At 33.2% G+C, this 22,056-nt stretch overlaps 1 protein-coding gene and 1 long non-coding RNA gene across 2 annotated transcripts; one reads left to right on the plus strand and one right to left on the minus strand.

Annotated features, from left to right (window-relative positions):
• Positions 1 to 4,919: 4,919 nt before the first annotated feature.
• On the minus strand, positions 4,920 to 12,520 carry LOC104589896 (uncharacterized). Its single transcript, XR_734029.3, has 6 exons — positions 12,142 to 12,520; positions 9,062 to 9,099; positions 7,767 to 7,896; positions 7,599 to 7,655; positions 7,422 to 7,472; positions 4,920 to 5,613 (listed from the first exon to the last, which is right to left on the minus strand). It is a non-coding gene; the product is annotated as an uncharacterized LOC104589896 (long non-coding RNA).
• A 6,974-nt stretch (positions 12,521 to 19,494) lies between these two features.
• Positions 19,495 to 21,700, plus strand: LOC104589897 (elicitor-responsive protein 3-like). The gene is made up of 7 exons (XM_010248368.2): positions 19,495 to 19,606; positions 19,712 to 19,816; positions 19,931 to 20,057; positions 20,832 to 20,903; positions 20,997 to 21,042; positions 21,142 to 21,352; positions 21,475 to 21,700. Exons 1-7 carry the CDS (start codon positions 19,573 to 19,575, stop codon positions 21,519 to 21,521), a joined length of 642 nt encoding a protein of 213 aa, XP_010246670.1. The 5' UTR covers positions 19,495 to 19,572; the 3' UTR covers positions 21,522 to 21,700.
• The last annotated feature ends 356 nt before the right edge of the window (positions 21,701 to 22,056 follow it).

Genomic DNA, 22,056 nt, shown 5'->3' on the forward strand with positions numbered 1-22,056 from the left:
CTTTTATCAATTTATTTAAATTTTGTAACTTTGTTTTCGGGAGCTTGAAGGATCTTATAAAAAATTAAGGGCTCATATCTATGACTACCTTGAAGAGAGTCACCCTTCTTGCCATAGAAAGACTTAATATTCCATCCAAGCAATTTTCTCTAAACTTTCACCTCTACTACCTTAAATGTTACTTTTCCAACTCTCCCATCAACAATGGGAACACCAAGATAAATATCTTTCTTTGAGTTTAAAGGAATTTTGTATATTTTTTCGATAATCTTTTGGAATCTCTTATGAACATTCTTGGGGCATTTTGTAGTTAATTTTTCGAAACTTGTTTCACTAGTAGAATAAATGCATTTAGAAGCTCTTGGCTAGAGGCAATCAAAACAAATTCCCTCTATAACATGTTTGTTTATTATAGAATCACTTTCTAATGCCTTTATAATGAAATTTTTACCCCTTTATTTTAATTTGATAGACAAAAAGAGGTAGTCACTATTTAGGTTTGGCACCTAAAACATACATCATGTGCTAAACCTCCACTCTCTCTTCCACTCCATGCAAACCTTTGAGCAAGTCTTCTCTTTTCTCCTCTCCACAAACCTCATGTACCTGATCTCATCTTTTTTTTTTTTTCTCCCTCTCTTCCTTCAGCCTTTCTCTTCTCTTTTCCATTCCTCCCTTGTTCAAATCGAAGAAGGTTAGTTAACTTTTCAAATCCTTAGAACTAGTGGATAGGTTAGTTGACTTTTCAAATCGAAGAAGGTTGTTCAAATCCTTAGAACTAGTGGATAGGTTAGTTAACTTTTCAAAAATTTTAAAATTTTGACAGTTGAAACTTTGAAGCTAAACCTCCTATGAGGTCAGTCTAATCCAAGTATAAATCTCCACTATACCCTCTCTTCTTTTCTTTCTATATAACTTGATTTTTTTTGTGAGTAGTCAATGGAAATTTTCAGTTAAGAGAGTCATTTAGATAAGCTTAAGTAGTCTTTGCAAGTCTTGAAAGAAAAGGACTCCAATTCGCTTCCTTTTGTTTATTTAACCTAAAGCATGGATTTATTTCTATTTTTTGTATCAAGTTACCTCTTCATAATTAGAGAAAAAAACCCTAAAAGATCTAAAAAAAGAAGCATGCAATAAGTTATTAACAAATCTTGGTTGTCTATGGTTGAGAATTCGGAGAAGCTGATCCAATAAACAATCCATAGTTAGTTCTCTATTTTGATGTTGTAACTTAGCAATTTTTTAGACTAATGTATGATCACAGAAAAGCATAAGATAGATGGATCATTTTTTCTAAAGAACAATGAAATAAAAGAAGATTTATTAAGATATCCTTTATCTAATCAAATCAGGTGAAGAGAATATGATGTTTGTACTTGATTAAGTTTTTATTAATGAAGTTTTGACTCCTCTAAAGTACCTTTCAATGAAATGTCTTGGTGAACTATAAATGTTGATGATTTTTAAGATCTGTTAGGCAAAAAAGAAGCTACTGATTTGTTTACCATAGATCAATCAAACCATAATGTAGTCATATCTTCTTTTAGTTGAATGTTGTTGTTAGGGGGTACTTATTATCAACAAGGATTGGTTCTAATTTTAGATGAAGGGAATGTGATGTCAATACTTGTTTAAGTTTTTATTAATGAAATTTGGATTCCTCCAAAGTGGCTTTCAATGAAATGTCTTGGTGGACTATAAATGTTGATGATTTGTAAGATCTATTTAGGCAACAACACAAAGCTAGTAATTTATGCACCTTGGATCAATTAAACCATAATGCAGTTATATCTTCTTTTAGTTGAATATTGTTGTTAGGGGGCGCTTGTCAATAAGGATTGGTTCTAGTTATAGTGATTTTTGAAATTGGAATACTTAAAAGTTGGTAAGAACTCACTCTTCTAAGTATAAATTAAGTTAAAAAATGACAATAAATAACATCAAAGAATATAAAGGAGTAGAAAAGGGAATAAACATATCCCATGATTTTGAAGGAAAAAATTAAAAGAACTATTAGTCTTAACCCTTTCACTAGTTATATTTTGGTGTATTTAATGCAAGAGGCAAACAATAAAATAATGTTTGGTCATTAGACCTATATATTTCAACATTTTTTTTTTTATGAATGGTTCTCAGAATTGATTTCTAATTGCACCAATTCTAAATGCCCAATATCCATTTGGTCAAGAAATTGATTTCTGATGTTTTTTTTTTTTTTTGAATTGAGAAATTGATTTTCTTTAATAAGGAAAGGAGAATTGTTTTTCATCGGTTAGATTTTATATGAACTTTAGGTGTATCATTACTGTAAGTATGTTCTTTCTCACTTGCAATAATGGTTTGCAAAGAGGAAAAATAACTTTAGAATAAGAATGTTATTTTTTAAGTATAAGGCCTATGCTTTTCCCTTAGGCTCTATAATTGGTTTGTAGGATGGGAAAGGAAAATATGGAATATTCTAGAACATTGCTCCCTTCCCATGCTTGGTCTGTGGGATGAGAAAAACGTGGGATTATAGATCCCAATTCTTGGGATGTAAAGTCCTACCATTTTGGTGGGAAACAAGTGAAAATGTAGGGGGAAACTTTAACAAAAAAAGGGATTGGATTTTTGACTCTAACAACCCATCAACTTTACAAGAAAGCTAATTTCGCCCTTTTATAATTTGAGAGGCCATTTTAGACCTCAAACTAAGTTGAAAGGTCACCATTAGCCCAAAACCACATGGTGTTAGTGATGTCATTCACAATTTGTTAAATAACGAATAAAATAATAAAAATTTTTGATGTGGCAATATTCAAATAAAAAATTGATAAATTACAAGTGGGTCCCACTGCATGTTAAATCTTGCACAAGAATATATAAGATATTTAATAATAGGTGGGTTCCACTTGAAATTCTCTTTTAGGAGAAAAATAATAGGTGGGTCCCATGTATTATTTTATTTAATAAGTGACAAATATGACATCACACCACTGCCACTCTATTTGAGACTACGTTACAAATATGAAAATGTATCGATGCTTAAACACATTGCGTTTATAGACCATGTTACAGAACTAAAAATGGAACATATAATACTGAAACACATCATGTCTTCTCAACTTCTCTATCCTAAGCTTATCTTTGTTTCAAGCTTCAATAAAAACCTGGAAGAAAAATGGAAACCTAGAATCATATCGGCGTTAAGGGGGCATCCCAAAACCACCTAACCAGTTGTACGGGGTAGCTCCTCCAGTGGCACGCCTGCATTATTGTATTTGCATTGTTGGTGGGCTCAATCCCAATGATTTTTGGTACAAACTGCATTTTGCACCATACAATTGAATTACTAGATTTCAGCCAAGATGAGGAGTCAACAATCTAACCTGGTCTGAAAATTTCTATTGTGAGTTCATGGGTGAAAGCCAAAAATCCAAAAAAAAAAAAAAAACACCTTCTTTATGGTATTTTTAAGAGTTAATACTAGATCCATGACTCATAAATAAATTATTAATGATTTAATAACATATTAGTAAAATAATTTAATTAAAATAATTAATAAATAATTAATAAAAATGTTAATCGATAAGTATTTAAATAATTAATTACTTTTTAGAATAAAATATTAAAATTATTAAATATAATAAAATAAAATATTAGTAATAAAATATAAACTAATAAAAATTAAAGTATTAATTAATGTTAATAATTAATATCAAATTAATAATTAACAATAAAATACTAAATCATAAAAAAATATTATTAATTAATTAAGAATCAACAAAAAAATATTTATAGTTAATTGATAATTAAATAAATATTTTATAATTAATAATTTAATTATAATAACTTAAAAGAAAGGGTAAAATATAAAATCCTCCCCTAAAGCTTTTGAGAATCATTAAAACCTCTCCTATAGTTTCATTTTAACAAATGCCTCCCTTGAACTTTTGAAGAAATTGACAAAAACCTCCCTTCCATCATTGACCCAAATGGAAAACATAAAAAGTTACCAAATTATTCCTAACTAATTGTCACGGTGTCATTCAAAATATGTTAAAATGTTAAAAATGCTCTCAGTCAATTAACAACACTTTTACGATTTTACGAATCTCTTTTCATAGCAAAAAATAGAGTGTAAACCCTAACACCACTAATTGTTCTTCACCATTGAGTGTTTGTATGTGAAATAGTTGAATATTTGCTGCAAAAAAATAGAATCTTGGTCAGAATAAAATAGCTTAACAGGAACAATGCATTGATTGATTTAAGAATAATAGTGATTCAATATATATTTCTTTGAAGCCTCCCAAGATTCAACAACCATAGAACTAATAACAAGCAAACAAACAACTAGAAATGCAGAATTGTCAAAAGGAAATTCAACATTGCACATTTACAAGCAACATTGCTTACAAATTTCTCAAGGGATTTTGCAATCATTACAAATACACACAGTGATAGCTTGTAATTGAACAAATATCTCTCTCAAGATCACATCTCAAAGGCATGTTTCGTTCAATCCCCACTCTAATTTTAGTGCATATAGTATAAAACATGCAGAAATCTATTTATAGAAGTAAGTAGAATATGGTGAAGGAATTTGCATTAAGGATTATAATCAATCCATACAACATAGAGCCAACTCCATTTGTTTAGAACTGTTTACAATGGAATTATCATTAGCCTCACTACAAGAAAATTGACTTTTAGCGGCAGTTTTGACTGTCGCTGAAAGCTCTAGAGGCAGTTCTCCCGACTGCTGGCAAAGCTTAAAAACTACCGCTAGTTATAGTTTTAGCAGTAGTCATGACTGACGCTAAAGAGCTGTACCGACTGCTGCTAAAACTATATATATTAAATAAGCTTATAATTTGCTTCATATAACCTGTTTTATATTCATTCATCCAAATCTAAGTGAAATACAAAAACAAACATCAAATAAAAAAATTTATTCTCCATTCATTCATTCATTCTTAAAAATACAAATTACGTCATTTACAAAATCTTCTTTTCGACTTCTCTCAAAATCTTGTCTGGATATGAGAGAGAACTTCTCCTCTTTGGATATGAGAGAAAAGTAGAATTCCTCAAGCTCCCAAAATCCTGTCTAGATATCAAGAGCACTTTGTCAATATGCTTGTATTCAACGAAGCCATAAATGATCGTGTATGATCGTTGCACTTCTTGGAAATGTTATTTCTAATACTTCTCTTATGAACTTAAGTAAAAGCATAGAATCTGTTGCCTTTGAAAGGCCATTAGCAAGATTAAAATATGAAATTGAACTCAAAGTTTGACAGGAGACCAAGAAATCCTTAAATATTTGAAACAGAAGCTCAAAATAATTCCCTTCACCAGTGGCCATCAAGAGGGCATTATATGAATTTGCACTCAAGAATAACTACTTATTGCGTAGATGATGTAGTAATCTTGCAACATCCAATAGATTTCCACCTCTGCATAGCTTCTCAACATAAATAGTATAAATTCCCTGTAAGAGAGTGACAAAAAAATCTGGGTCTCTAATCCTTCTTTATGGTGGTAATGGAGTCGTCCTTGCTGTATCTATGCTATTCCATCCAGTAACATACCACATTTCTTCTCCCACATCATCAAATCATAGAAAGCCTAGAATGTGTAGGGCAATGCAAATTGTCAATAATCTCAAATAATGTGGAAAATAAGCTCTTAAAGATATTTAACCTTAAATGTTGTCCAATTAGCTTTTTCAAAACCATTTTTAAAAGAGTTACAACAAAAGCTTTTAAAGTTAGAACCAACCTATCTCAGCTTTTCATAACTAGAGTAAATTCAAGCTCTTCACCCCTACTTTAGTCAAATACATAAAACAAAGAAAAGCTAAACATTTTATAAAGACAATAAGAAGTCTACTAATTCAGGAAATTACAAAACAATGAACTAATCCTCCAATTCCAAAATGAGTTGGACTAGCTTCAGGGCCAACCTAGGCCCAACAATAAAACTTGCCCCCCCCCTCCCAACTGAAAGTTGAATCCAAGCTAAACCTAAGCAAAACAAAGGCCAGGTTTGAATCTAGGTGGATTTAGTTGGGTTGGTCAAGTTTGAGTGTTTTCTTTCTAATGTGTGTGGTTTTTTTATTCAATTAGACTATATACTTAATTACTTATATGGTCAAAACATCATAGCAAGCCAACCAACTTTGACATAACAAGATGCTGACTATTCCTAATCACTCCAACCCTTGAAACCACATGGCTTTAATAAATATATAAGAAATTGGTGCAATGGGTTAACAGTTTTCACTTGAATCTTACATTCATAACACTTCTAAAAGCGGGTCTAGCCAATCCTCATATATTCTTGGTAAACTTCAGGTACTTAATATTGAATCATACATTATTGAAGTGATTATTAATCAAATTGAATTTCAGTAGATTTATGATTTTGAAGGGCAAATGTATCATCTATGGACATATTAAGAATTTGAACAAGGTTCAAGCCTGGATCTTTAGGATGAAAACAGATAAGTAATTTGCTCCTAAAATCCCATTGGTTAGAACCTAATAATTTTACAACTTTAATTTGAAATTAGTATCCATGTCACAACATCAAAATGAGCGCAACCTCAGTGCTAATTTCACCATCATCATCCAAGCCTTACCCCAAATACATGGGGTTAGCTACATGAATCCTGTTTTGCCATTCCATTCTATTTAATGCCACATCCACTACTTACTTAGTGTGCCAATGCTTCTTACTGATAAAAAAAAGGTGTATGCTTCTAACATTTACAAAAAAAATAGTGAATACTTGAAAAGATCTTCCAAATGTTTCCCATTCTATGACTTAATACAAATGTTTTTTTTTTTTTTTTTATAAATATGACTTAATACAAATATTAAGACAATATTTTTGGGGATTTTTCATATTATTTGATGATTGGGATTGGAACCAACCCAATTTTTAAATTTCTGACCTACTACTTGCATGACCCTATTTTACTTCCATCCTTTTCTTTCCTCAACTAAAAAAAATGATGAACAAAGGATGATAATATTGTAGTATGAACACGCTAACCAAAAAGTATAGGTATTCTATGGATGAAAATGGCTTTGGTGGAATAAATTGCTTTTAGCTCCACTATTTGTTGGATATATCTCAAGTTCCAACTTATACGCATGGTGATTTTGATTTTTCAAGGGTGATGAGGTGTAAGTATAAACCAATTATTTCCCCACTATTGTCGTATTGAGATTCTTTTCTTTTTATTCATTTAATGGGATTGGAATAGACAAGTTTTCTTACCTATGATAATGGGAATAGAGTAAAACAAATGGTGATCTATAACAGGTTTTCATCTAGAACAAAAAAATATTCCTTCAAAGTCCACTAGGTAGTTTGTGATGCAATCTATGAATCTGTATGTATATAAAGTGAAGTTCAAAACAACATACCCACTCTGGTTTTGACTTCAAAGAACTTTTGTCTTCAAGAAAATCCCTGACCTAAGAAACAAAGTATTTTAAAGCATGAGTAGTACCTATTCGAGTGTTTATAAGGCAATATAAACATATGCGTACACATACTAACTTAAGTCATAAAAGCAAAGGGAGGAACAACATGAAATTTACCACTTGAAAAATTCTATCTGAAGCATCACCTCCCAATGCCCTTAGACCTACCATTGCCTGAATATGCATTGAAGTCAGAAAGAGTGGACAATAGGTATGGAAGACTTGAATAGGTTAAATATTTTATAATAGAAAAGTAAAAAAAAAAAGGATATCATAAGTACACACCCCAACTCTGACTGGTGTCTTGTGACGCAACTCTTTAGGAACAACATCTTCTACTTGCTCCAAAAGAGATAGCAAAGAATCTACAACCTTTTAGGGATCATTGGCATGTGCACTCAAACCTGGTTTTTTCCTGCAACAACAATGAACCATAATTATAGTAAAACATGCACGCTAGACATGTACATCATAGATAGGCCTCATATATGTTAACATGAAAATGTCTTCATTTATCTCTAAATATGGAGCCTAAAATAAGTAAAGACAGGAAACATTCAAAGAACAGAGATTACTTTGAGTTTTACAAGTGAAACAATAGGAAGCAACAACCACTCAATGATCCTTTCTATTGACCTCATATGCTTTGTCCAATCAGTGATACAATAGAAAAGATACTTGCAGTGGAAATTGATTAACCTCAACAATTTAGTAGGCAAGAATTAGTAAATTTTTGGCTTAAGCCACAGAGGTTTCAGACATACTAGCAAACTATGGGCTTGAACCAAATGAATATGCATTCGTGGTGAATGCCCTTCGGAAGAAGCCCCAAGCATGGATTGATTTCAAGAAGTAAGTTGGCTTTGTTTATATATAAAGCACCATTTTAGAATATGTTTGGACCTAGGACCAACATTTGACATAAGTAGAATAAGAGAAAAAAATTCCCATATAACTCTGTTTCAAGAATGAAAAATACAATAAATAATTCCATTATACATATGTGCTATGCTAGAAAAGATCTATTAAAAATGAATGTGTTTAATATGTCATCTTTAAAAAAAATACAGAATAAAAATTTTGGCATTATTTACATGTCAATGTATGCTTAATCTATTATAAATATGCTTCATTAAAAATATATTTATAATCATATTTATATTATTAGATATATCACAAAATAAAGCACTCCTATATTTTTATTATGCATTTACGAAATCTGTATTATTCATGTATTATATGCTTTAATTCCTATGATTTTTTTTTTTGTGTATTTGAATGGTTCAACATCTAACATATTTTTGGATAATATGAAGATTCACTATATTTTTAATTAATTTTTAAGGTCATAAGTGCAATTGGTTGTGTATGTGATTTTTGTTTTCAAAATTGAAACCAAAACCATGTTCTTGAATTTGGTTTAAAAAACATGTTTTCATCTTATTGTTCAACATCGTGTTCCATAAACCAATATTTTGTTGGTTCCAAAATCATGGACCTCTCCATATGTGAACTTCTATTTACAAGCAGGACTCATTGGATATGCTAAACTTCTATTTACAAGACCTGGCAAGACTAACCTGTAGATGATGTAACACTATATACAAACCAATCTTATCTGCACCAAGCACAAGAAAGAAATAAATAGTCATTAGGTCCATATATTCACTTAAAGAAGAAAAGATATGAATATATATGGGGGTTAGCGAAAACTGATGTTTTTTGAAAATTTTCTGATTTTAACAAATCATTGAGGTCAATATTTGCTATTGTCACCAAAAAGTAAAATCAACATTGAGTGAATTTGAATTGAAGATGCACTTTTCACTAAAAATTGATAGAATTTGGGTGCAGATTTTGATTTATTTTTTGTTTAAATTTTACCTTATTATATTTAATTGTAGTACAAATGAAGTAAAATAAGACCTGTCATTAGAATAAAGTAAAACCCAAAACAAAATTAAACTAGAATTTGTATCTAAAATGACTAGTGGGAATTAAACTAGTCAAGCATTTGTTGTAGTTGGGAGAGGTCCTAAAACATTTTCATTCTTAAAAACTTAGATAGTGTATGATGACATTCATAGGGAACGTTTTTGGTGTTCTATAGAGAAACAAACAATTGTGTTTCTGTTACTAGAACAACAGAAATGTTCCGTAAAAACTCCACCATAACACTTTAAAAAAGACCGAAAACTCCAAAAGTAAGAGATGACTCCAAGAATAAAAGAAAAAGACCAATAATTGCATTTCACAAAAAGACAATCTGAAAAAGCAATGCCAATTGGAAAAAATAGAACTCCTTAAGATATAGAAGCTAAATTCCAAGATGTGTATACGCAATAGAGGCAATCTGAATAGGTAAAAAACATATTTTCATCTTGACAATCATGTTATCAAAGTGTAAATATTAGTTGCCTGCGACTAAGCAAAAATTATGTTGAATAATCAATTAATGAATAGGTCCAATAGTAGATCACAAAGTAATTTTGAAGCTTCATTTGTTTGTGTTTATCTCTAACTATTTAAAATAATATAGTATATGCTTTTACATGTTATATGCGAGACCAGATCTACTCCTCACACAGGGTGCCTCACACACACATCCTACCATGCATTGGGAACATCTCGCATACTTATAAGTTATTATTAACGGGAGAAGTTCCTAATGCACGGTGGATGTTCCTATGAGGCGCCCATGTGTGAGGAAAAGATCCCATTCTGTTGTATGGATGTCGTTACTTCAACTAGTGATGGAACATTGTTGATGTTGTATAAACATAAAGAAGGCATAAAGAAGAGAGTGTGGAAGATAGGTTCTTTTATGTTTTCTTTCACTCAATGGTGTGCATAAAGTAATTTTTTAATACCAAGCATAACTAGTCATTGCATTGACTAGAGAGGTCACAAAAATTAGTCATTAGTACTTAATCACAGTAACACTGTTAGCGAAATACAGATCATAACCAAGAACTCTTAATTGAATAAAAAAAACTCTTAAATCCACACCTTTAAATTTTGCGTCTCAACATGATATAGACCATGAAGAAGAAAAAATAAAAAGAAGGGTGACTAGGCCAGATCTATGACTGACCAATTTCTAGGAAATTTTGGTTTTTTCCCCTCAGGTGAGATACCATGTATGTGTCTATGATCTAAGAAAACAGAGTTATATCTCTGTTTCTCATATCAAAAACCATTGCACTCAAATTGAACTTATATCTAATTACTGAAATAACTAGAAATCAGTATACAATGAAGCAAGTCATAAATTTAATTTTGCACATATAGAATCTAGAATAATTAGTACGGATGCTCATTCTCTTGGATAAAAAAAATAGTTTTCATTAGCAAGCATTTAAAGCAAGACCTTTACCAAATTTGAAATCCAACCAATAACTTCATTTCGAAAGGTAAAGTACAATTCTATTAACCAAAAAATATCAGTTGTACATAGGGTTGTTCATAACAAGACCCAAACCGACCAACTCGGTCCGGTCCAACCCGAGTTGGTAGGTTTTTCTTTAGCACCATTCGGTTTCGGGTTACAAAAAAACATAAACCGATGGTTCGGTTCGGTTTTGGTTTTCATTTGTGATATATATATATATATATATTATATAATATATTTCAGATATTATATATATATATATATATATATATATCTGATATATTTCAGTTTTACTATATATTTCAGATATATATTTGTGGAAAATATATATATATATATATATATATATTATTATATATATATTTCAGCTTTATTTAAAAAATATACATATTATATATAAAATTTTTGATATATAAAATATTAGTTTTAATCCATCAAATCATTTTTAATTTCTTGGCATCCAGCCTTTTCTTTCTTAGACTTGAATCCTTTACCGTTCATACCAAGGGAATCATTCACAAAACCAACCCAAACCGATTCAAACCGACCAAGTCGGTTTTACTTAGTACAGGGTCGGTTTCGGTTTCATTTCTAGGGAAACCGACCAGGTCAGGTCGGTTGGAAAAACACCAGTAAACCGACCCAACCCGACCCGTGAACAGCCCTAGTTGCACATACAAAAGAGCCTATATGCAATATATGTATTTATCTGGAATAATCACATGCAATACAATCTTACAAAGAGTCATAATAAAAAAAAAAAGGAACGGGATTCTTTGAATCCCATGCAATGGATAGTTATGATTTAAGCATTGCTCAAAACCTTTCTAAGGATTGCTTCTAGTGTCAAGATGAGAATTTCAAATATATACGAGTGTCCGTTTTGTTCCAATGAACACGGATTGCTTCCAAGATGAGACTATACATCTCAGAATTTAAATAATTGCTATCTTAGTGCAAACAGGAATCAACATGATTCTAACCAACAGGGATCTATAGCCTAGCCAATTGAATCCCTTAAGCTAATCAACATGATTTTACTACTTTTCTACAGAAATTTAAGCAAGTCTAGAAAAAAAATTAAGAAGATAACATCAGATTCAACAAGAAGTTCGAATAAACCAAACATGGTTGATAATGAATCTAACCTAATTTTACCATTAAACTAAACAAATGATGAAATTTCCCTACTCATATCAACATAAATGACAAAAGTCCAATCCTAAAAAGGGGACAACTATCCTAGGTCATGGGGGCTTTCAATCTTACCTTTTGTCGGTGATGAATGAACAAGGATGTGAGATGTGAGAACTTGAGACGAGGAGGTTGTTTTAGAAAAAAGAAAATCCAACGAAGATTGTTGGAGAGAGAGAGAGAGGGCCTTCATTGAATCAATAAGATTGTGAGGTGATTATGAGAAGTCTATTTCATTGGGAAATGAACATGAACTTAAGATCTAAGAAAGTCTCCCACTTGTTATTGCACTCAAGCTTCAAAGAGAGATTCAGTTGCCGATGAGAGAGAGAGAGAGAGAGATTGGGAATAAGAGATGAAAAACTGGTCTACTGAGAGAGAAAGAGAGAGGAGAGTGGGAATACGAAAGGCTGAGAAATTAGAAGAGCGGGAGAGGGAAAATCCTAGGTTTCGCAGGGTTTAAGTGGCACCGACAAAGTCTTAAAATTTCTACAGCAGTCACCCATGTGCTAGCTAAAAAACTGCCGCTAATGCCTATTTTTCTTGTAGTGTCACAAGAGGACATACAAAGTTATACCTCCAAATCAATACAAGAATTTACTAATGATATCCACACACTAGTTTTGATTGTTTCCATTGAACTTATGGTGGTGCAGGGGTGGTAGACGGGGCCCATTCAAGATTGTCAATGATTTTCCATTGGTCAATATTTCAATTGATCTTTAATTTCTTTTGATGATTGGATTGCAGCATCATCATTGTTGTTTCTCTTTCTAACTTTATCAAGATCACCACCACTAAAATGAATCCTACCCTTGTCCTTTTCACCTGAACATGCATTAAACTACTTTTTCCTCTCCCATTTTAACTTAGATTCCTTTTGATGCTTGGGATTCATATCAGCACAGTTAGTGTGCCTCTCCCCATGCAAAAGAACATCTTTTTCTTTTGTTTAATTAACTCTAAGATTTCAGATGATAGCCCAATGAGTCTTCCCAAGATGTTTCTTTATTTCTAGTAGTAAAAAATATCAACTAAATATATAATTGACTTGAAGCTCCAATTAGAACCAATCTTGTAGAAAATAACCCCATACATAAAGGCAAAGAAATATAAGTCTGAATATCCATTTTGGTTCCAAACTTCTCCCTATTCACTCTACAAAACTAGCCTAGATGAGAAATCAAGGTTATGGCCACCCTAACTTTCATTGCACTTACCTTAATTAAATTTTGTCATTATATGTTTTATTGTGTATTTACACAAGTAGATTTTTATATCAACATTTAGTGTAGAAGATAAATATATTTATTTTCTTATGCTGCTTTGATGGATTGAATTTGAGAAAAACTAAATTGATTGTAAGATATAGCTAAATTTTCCTTGAAGGATTTTAAGGAAGTAAGGAATTGTTGTTAAAATAATTGTTGTAAGTAAAGAGCCATACAAAAAAGCATGAGATACCAAATTGGATGAAGAATTTTGGGAAGTATATATTAAGGTACCGATAATGCATGAAGAGCCACTCAATAAGGCCACATTGATGTTATAAAACAATTGATACATTTGTTGAAATTATTATTGCTTGGCCTTCGATTTTGGTAATATTACAAACTTACAGATAACTATTTTTTTATTTGTCATTTGTAGCTACAATAGTTAGAGATATAAAAAGTTACTAGCTTTCAAAGATTGTGCCTATTAATTTAGGGTCCATTTGGTTTGAGAGAATAGGAATTACCATCAGAATCAGAATGGTCCATTCCTATTCTTGCCATTTGGTTGAGTGGGATGGGAATTCCATTCTCATTCCCATTCTAGGCAGAATGGGATTACCCCATATGGGGGAATGGCCATTCTTAACTCCCCCCTAGGGAATGCGATTCTCATTCCGGTCTAATGTATTTTTATTTTATTTTATGACAAAACACCCCTTTGATTTCACATCCCTAACCGACCAAGTCTGACGGCTCTGAGCATCTCCATTGGCCTCTATATTTTCCTCTATGCAACTAGTTGCTGCCACTGCTAACCCCACATCCAGCAAGGTAAGACCGTCATCAACCACTATTCTTCTTTTTTTTCTTCTTCCAAATGAATTGCCCCTCTTCTTTCTTCTAATATTGACCCCATCTCCGACAACGCTGACCACTTTCCTCCTCCTCCTCCTCCTACTTCTTCTTCCAAATCAATCGCCCCTCTTCTTTCTACCATTGTTGGCCCCATCTTTGGTGAGGTAACACCGCCACCAACCCCTCTTTTTCTTCTTCTTCTTTTAACAAGGGAAAATTTTGAAATTTTGGTTAATTCCGATTCCAACTTCTACTTGAACAAATAAAAATATTCAAAATCCGATTCCAATTCTGGGATGAACCAAATAGGCAGCAGAAATAGGTGATTTCCTTTCTGATTCTTGGGAATTCCGATTCCAGCCCTTCTTGTGAACCAAACAGACCCTTAGTTTATTTTTCTTTTTGTTGCGTTACTTTTCTTTATAGGTTAAGGAAGAAACAACTAATGAAGGCTAAAAGAAGTAGTTTTTCTTTATAGGTTAAATGGAATTTCTTTTGGACTTTATTTTTTTGTAGGTTGTTAATAAAAAAGTTATCTACTAAAGAAGAAGGAAGAAGGAAAACAATGAAGCTAAATGTAGTGTTTTTTTTTGTTCTTAGATGAAAGTTAATAGAAATATATTGTATTGTTTTTGTTTAATCATCATGGAAAAATATTCACAACCTTTGGTTAAGGTGTATCTTTTTGGATGAATTGGTCTAGATAAATTTCATACAGATTTTGTATATGATAAAAAATAGCTTTTATTTTTTATTTGAACCTCTTCTAGTTAGGGTGCCAATCTTGATTTTTTATTTTCTGATTCATTTGAAATTTATCTTGTCAAAACTTCAACACTAAGAAAAATATGTATAAGGACAAAGGGTCACTCTGTTTTATATTTCTCAATGGATTGAAACTCCTAGTTGGGGATTTACTTATAAGCACATGAAATGACAAAGAAATACTGATACATTTCATGACCCAATTGATCCATTTATAATTAAAGCCAAACCCCTACTTAAAGCTATTGTAAGTCTTGTCCATACCAATTTTACAAGTCATTGTGTTTTTATTTTTTTTCTTTTTTCTATATCACAAGCAATAAGAATATTATCTATGTTATTTGTCTCTTAGGCATGTGTTTGGTTATAGTTCAAATCTCATTTGCATGGGTGTAAAACCATGGGAGTGCAAATAAGCTGAGTGTAAATTTTGGTTTATTTTTTGAAAATTTCCAGTTTAGAGGTGAAACAGAACTGGTTGCCTGAATGGTTTCAGGTTCAAACGGCCCGACCGTCTGGATCAATGACGGTATGAAAATGATGCAAATATAGCAATATGATGTTATGGAAGATTTGGAAGAATATAACAACAACAAGGCCTTTAACAATGTCACTTAGCCCCCACAAATTATCATGGGGAGAGTCAAATGGCCATTCTTATAATATATTAAGATAGCTCATCAAAATTAAGGGTATACTTTTGGGGTAGTGACAAATAAGTACTTGAACTTTCAATTGTAACACTTAGGAGTATCTTGAACTCTCAAAAGTAGACACTTGGGTCCATCCGTGAGTATTTTGTCAATTAAACATTACATAATGTCAAAAACACCCTTGTTTTATATTTTTGAAATCATTCTGCTGAGTAAAATCATCACTTGAGAATGTCATTGTTGGAAATTTGAATATGTTATTTGGTGTCTATGTGAGAACATTATTGTGGGGAGACGTTCAGTTACCTAATGATCTCAAAAATTACATGAGAAGGATATTTTTGGCACTATGTAATGTTTAACTGATGGAATACTCATAGATGGAGCCAAGTGTCTATTTTTGAGAGTTCAGGGTACTCAAGTGTTGCAACTAAAAGTTTATGATAGCTATCTGTCACTATCCCAAAAGTACAGGCTACCTATTTGTAATTTACCCTAAAATTAATTATGATGCCTCTACTCTCTAGGAAAAACAATGGACAATGTGTGCGCCATTGGCCTCTAAGCTCAAGATAGAGAAGGGAAAGTTCTGAATATGGTTACTTGCTTGATTAATGAGGTGTGTACTTGGAGCTCTGTGTGCCTGAGTATGTGGTCTTTTGCTTAGTTTTGGTCGTGGGTTGGTTAGGAGTGTTGAACAGTTTATCTGTGTAGTTGGTCGTTTGGAGGCTTTTTGGTGGGAGCAAGGTTTGGCTGAATGTGGTGGCTATTCAGTAGGATGTGGAACCAATTATAAGTTTCCATGCCAGTACTTAAATACATAGGGCCCACACTTTTTACAGTGGGGCCATAAATTTATTAATGGCATGGAAGCTCATCATTGGTTCCATAGCTAGTTGAACAGCCATCTCGTTCAACTAACCCAAATTCTTTACAATCTGTTTGGTTGGTCGATTAAGAAGAGAAAATGGGAATATTCTCCTTAGATTCTCATTTTCATTCATTTGTTTTGTGTGATGGACCGAGAAACAGTGAGACACAGTTTCCCAAAACTTGGAGCGTGGGGTCGCATTGAAACGATGTGACACCAGTGAGAAAGGAAACAACACACGAAAAAAGAGGTCCGGTGGAGGCACACTGAAATGGTCACACTTAAATAGTAGTGGCATCATCAGCTCATCGATGATGATCGTTGACGATGTCATAGGGTCGGTGGAGGTGCGCTGAAACAGTCACACTGAAATAGTAGTGGCGTTGACAGATTGTCATCATCTCATCGACGACGTCAGAGGTCCGGTGGAGGCACACTCAAAACGGTCACTTGCCTTTGGTTCAAGTAGCAGAGGCAAGCAGAAAAAAAGATGAAGAAGAAGAGGAAAAAAAAAGAAAGAGGGAGAGGAGGAAAAAGAGGAGAGATATCTTGATCGATTAAGAAATTGACTTGGTCGATTGAAAAATATCCTTGAGAAATTGACTTGATCGATTTAGAAATTGACTTCTTTCATGACCTTCAATGTTATTCTTGCCGAAGAAACCACCACTGCTGGTTTGGAACCGAGTTGCAGAGATACAAGCGAACCATATCTCAGAAAACTGGCGCAGCCTATGATGAAGAGATGAAGTAGTTGTAAATTTCCCTTCTCATCAATCAAATACCGGAATGCCAAAATGAGAAAATAAATTTTCTATGCTCATCCCATCTTTTCCCATCCCATCCCTTCTCATCCCATCGCTTCTCAGCAACCAAACAGACTCTTAGTGGAGCCGTGTGCTGTGATTTGGCTGGCTGTTTGGGCTGTTCCATATTAGAAGCAAATACAGGTTAAACTGTGTTATTCGCTTGTAATTAGAGAAACCTAGTCAGCAGCTGATTGGATGACAAATCTAAGACGGTAGTGGGGATGTTACTCCTGTGTAAGGTTGCAACACAAAATTTTCTTTTGCACTGGTTTAAATCCATGGGAGTGCAAACGGGTTGTGTGCAAATTTTGGTTTATTTTTGTTTCACATTTGACTTTTCTTGGCTCAATTTGGAAGGAATATAAATACAAATATGTAAAATGCAAAACCTTGCATTTTGTATTATTTTATATGCATTTGTACTGTATAAATTTGTATTTATACTTTTTCCAAACTGAGCCTTAATTTGTTTGTGTAAAGCAAAATCGGAAGTAAAATGAGTGACTTTAAATGAAAGAAACTGAAGGTAATAGGAGGGTTATAGGAGTATGGCAGGAGATGTAGCCCCAATATTTTTACATGGGAAAGAATTGAACCTGGCACAAATTTTGTATCAGGTAAAAATATAAATTATAATTACAAACAAACGTAAGCAAAATTGAACCGGTAAAAAAATTTGCAGTCGGTCAAGATTTATGGTATTGCAACCAAAAACAGCCAAAGATGCAAAAGTTGAATTAATCGGACTAAAAGTGTGTAGGCCATGCTGCCATGTATGAATGGCTTTATAAGGACTCCCTTTGATCCACTGGTCGAGATTATCTACCCTAATGTGAGGTGCCTTCTCAAAATCCCTTTGAAAAGAGAGAGAGAGAGGGGGAATATCCTGGAAGTAAAAGCATTAAGAACTTCACCAACCAAACAAACTGGCATGCATTTTAATTATATTCATTGAAATCAATAAAAATAATAAAATTTTAGTGTGATAATATAATTGTTCTTTGTTATTAATAATTTATTATTGACTTCAGCTTATATGCAAATAAGGGTGTCAATGGACCGGTTTTGGATGGATTAATTCGGTCTAAAATATTTATTAGATTGGATTGGACCTGATCCATCCGTAATAAATTTATATTTGATTGGGTTGGATTAAATCAATATCTTGTCCTTTGATATAAGATAAGAATATAAGTGTCAATGAACCAATTTTGGGTTGAACCAATCTATATTAAAATGAATTTAAACAGATTGAACGGTCCAAACATTAAACTGGATCTGTCTAAAATGATCCAAAATATTCATTAGATTGAATTGGACCTTGCCCATTTATAATAGACTCACATTGGAATGGATCGGATTGGACCAAATCCAATCGAATTAACACCACTATATGCAAAGTCAAACAAATTAATGAAGCTAACTAACTAGAATGCAAAAAGAATTGTATTATCTGTTGACTTGGCATTTTAAAATCAATGACAACCTCATTGTCAATGTACTGAAGTATGTTTACTTTAATCTAATTGGGTTCTAATCATATGGTTTCTAGCTTGCATCAGGATTAACTTGATATATAAACTAAAGTAATCAATGCCCTAATTATCAGCAGCCAATTAGTTAAGAAGGAAATATATATTTCTCTGGGTGCTAAGGAAGAAAGTTGAGGGAATGTTATCAATGAATTAAAAGCCTTTTTAATATAGAATGGGGAAAGGAACATCTAGTTAGGGCTTTATTTAGGAATCCAAGGGTCGCTTTCATTCTTTTGCCCTCTCTCTTTCTCTCTCCCTCTGCACATGCAGTCTTGGCCAATTCGTTAATTTTTAAATAATGTACGAGTGCTTACAAGTAACCCAACAGAGTTGAAATTTGAACTGATGACCTCTCAAACCTCATCATCATCTACTTCCCAGGTTTTAAGTAGAAATTGGGGAAGTCATGCTACACCACGTCAGCTCTGTACATGTGGAGCCCATTATGAAGCTGATGTGGAATATCAATGGGTAAAACTTTTTTAGGCTGTTCCTACCAAACTATCAATAATAAAGCTGTTTTGATCAGGATGCATGCATGAGCTCTTGTTGTTGTAAGTCTTGAGTTTGTTTCGAAATTAATTTATTAGTTTTACCCATTCGAAGAACCAGTTGCCAGCTCCCATTTACAATTGATTTGTCTCAGGACCATCTGGGTTTGACCCACTTAATAAGGATCATCTTATGTTGCATGCATGTTCTGTCTCTGAGTTCTTTAAAAGGGTGGTCTCTCGCTCTTTGCGATATTTTCCATCATTGATTGATACAGATTACAGAACTCCATCCACCCCGTAAGCATCCATGTCGATTCAAGGCCTGCAGCTTGAGGTTACAGGTATGTCTGCACGGGTTCATTTTAATTTTGCATGCACACCATCTTCATTAAATTTCTTCATCATATCGATTTTCTTCTGATTTTGGGTTTCTCTGGTTAATACAGTTGTAGGGTGCACCAGATTGAAGGACACAGAGTGGATTTCAAGGCAGGATCCTTACGTTTTCATCGAATATGGGAACACCAGGTTCCGGACCAGGACCTCGACTGGTAGGTTTCCGTGTCCAGTATTAATTCTGCAATCTCATTAACTGCGTAATTAATTCATTTTCTTCCTCCCTGAACCCGGCCATCAGTTAATGTTTCTTCCTTGATTTGGTGCAGATGGAGGCAAGAACCCTGTTTTCCAAGAGAAGTTCAGCTACACCCTCATTGAAGGGATACGCGAGTTGAGTGTTTCGGTATGGAACAGCAATACACTTACTACTGATGACTTCATCGGCAGTGGAAAGTAATTCTCTCTCCCTCTCTCTCTCTCTCTCTCCCCTTCCTAACATGTATATACATATATATCAAGATTAATTCATTGTGATGAGAATATATTGATTGATCAACTACACTTCCAAAAACACATATCACATACCAATTAAGTAATCCCACTAAAGCCCAAGTTGTCCATGCTAATCCCAATTCAGATAGGAACCGGAATCTCTAAATTGGCTATTGTTTTCATTCAATTAGCTAGGTGGCAAGGAAGATTCAGAATCAATTTAAGGTGTGGATCGTTTGGCAAGTTCTATTAAGAAGATATTTTGAAAGTTTAGAAACCAAGAGATATAATGAGTTTTTGGAGTCTTGTCTTTAAAGATTTAGGCCATTTGATAACGATAATTATCCTCGTGTACCATCGTCTACAGAGTTAAATGAAAGATTTTAGGTACAGAAAGACGCATCATAGGTCTTTTTAGCTTCATGTCTTTCACTGTCAAAAAGGAGATTAGCCTTCCAAAGAGTTATGAAAAGACCAAAAGACCACATGAAAAGACTTACCAAACGACCACGCCACAGGAAATAGAACCACCTTTTTCATCCGGGTGATTTGGATTTGGACAAGTGATTCAACTATTTGAGTCAAATAGGTCAATCAATCAATTATGTCATAACTCATAAAATTAAGAAAATGAAACCAAAGAATTAAACAATGGGTTAATTAATTTCTGCATCAATCTGAGCTCAACCATGTCAAAGTCTGCTAGCTTCTCTTTCGCTTTCTCTTTTCTACTAGGATTCAACTCCATAAGGCCCTTTCTCAAGGCTATGAGGACAACACCTGGTCAATACAGAGTAAACATGGAAGGTACATACTTTATATATCACTCACCCACCCACCCTAGACATAATTACTTTTCATCTCAAAACTAACTTTACAATATTATTAATCCACGTCCAGGTATGCCGGAGATGTTCGACTTATGTTGCACTGTCCACAGTTGAATGTAAGCTTGAATCGAACCGAATCCAATCCCTCAGTTTCTATTACTATCATTAAGCACATAGGATAGGATAGTAATTAAGCCTTACATCATTAATTGCAGAGACCTGCAGTAGCAAACAATGCTAATACTATGTGCACCACGCCTCTTTATCCTGCCCCTCCATCTCAACCTCATTACCCTTCTTTCCCGCCTAATCCAACGGCCCCGTTTCCATCATCTGTTTATCCTTCTCCTCCAGTTGGGTCGTATCCTCCTCAACATGCATATCCAACGCCCACTTATCCTCCACAAACCTACCCATCGTATCCAGGTAATTAACTTGATTCATTCATTTCTTTTATCTCTTCTTCATCATCTGGGTTCCTCTACATATGTCTAAGCTTAATTAATTACTTAATACTAATTTTATGGAATTAATGCTTACTGTTGCAGCAACATACACAGGAGTACTGTATCCCCCACACCCACCAACTTACTGATGATATATGATGTTCTTGTGGTGATGACTGATGATGGATGAATGCCCACTCAAAACCATTGTGAGCATTGCTTGATCGAGGTTATGTTAGTCCTTTGTCCAAGTGTCTAAAGAGTAAAGCTTTCTCTTTCTTTCAGATTATTTGGAAGATAGATAATTAGCTTTCTTATTTGACTCTACTGTTTCCTATGTCATATTCTTTTAATTCTATTCTTTTAACAGAGATTTTTCTCAAGGTTTGAAACTTTTGTGTTATTTTAATGAAATTTTTTCAAGTATGCATTTCTTCATTAAATATTAAAGCACAATGAGAAGTTTTCTATCAGCAATATTATTACCTCGTGAGAGTACTGCAAGAGTGAAACTACACAGCGACTCAAGTTTTGGTGGATGTTACAGGATGAGGATTCTTTGTATACAAGTTTGATTAATTGATTGTATTAAAGGGAGTGATTCTAAATTGAATCTATATACAATTTTGTATATAGATTCAATTTAGTTAAGAAGATTATACATAAACAAGAGATGTGACAATA

Source organism: Nelumbo nucifera, chromosome 1 (assembly GCF_055504915.1).
Source record: "Nelumbo nucifera cultivar China Antique chromosome 1, China Antique-T2T, whole genome shotgun sequence".
Lineage (NCBI taxonomy): Eukaryota > Viridiplantae > Streptophyta > Magnoliopsida > Proteales > Nelumbonaceae > Nelumbo > Nelumbo nucifera.

Bases quoted from the DNA above. Each gene is read 5' to 3' on its own strand.
- LOC104589897 (XM_010248368.2), top strand. From the start codon at position 19,573: ATGTCGATTCAAGGCCTGCAGCTTGAGGTTACAG. The intron at 20,058-20,831 runs GTAATTCTCTCT...CTTTTCTACTAG, and splicing joins GACTTCATCGGCAGTGGAAA to GATTCAACTCCATAAGGCCC. The intron at 20,904-20,996 runs GTACATACTTTA...ATCCACGTCCAG, and splicing joins ATACAGAGTAAACATGGAAG to GTATGCCGGAGATGTTCGAC.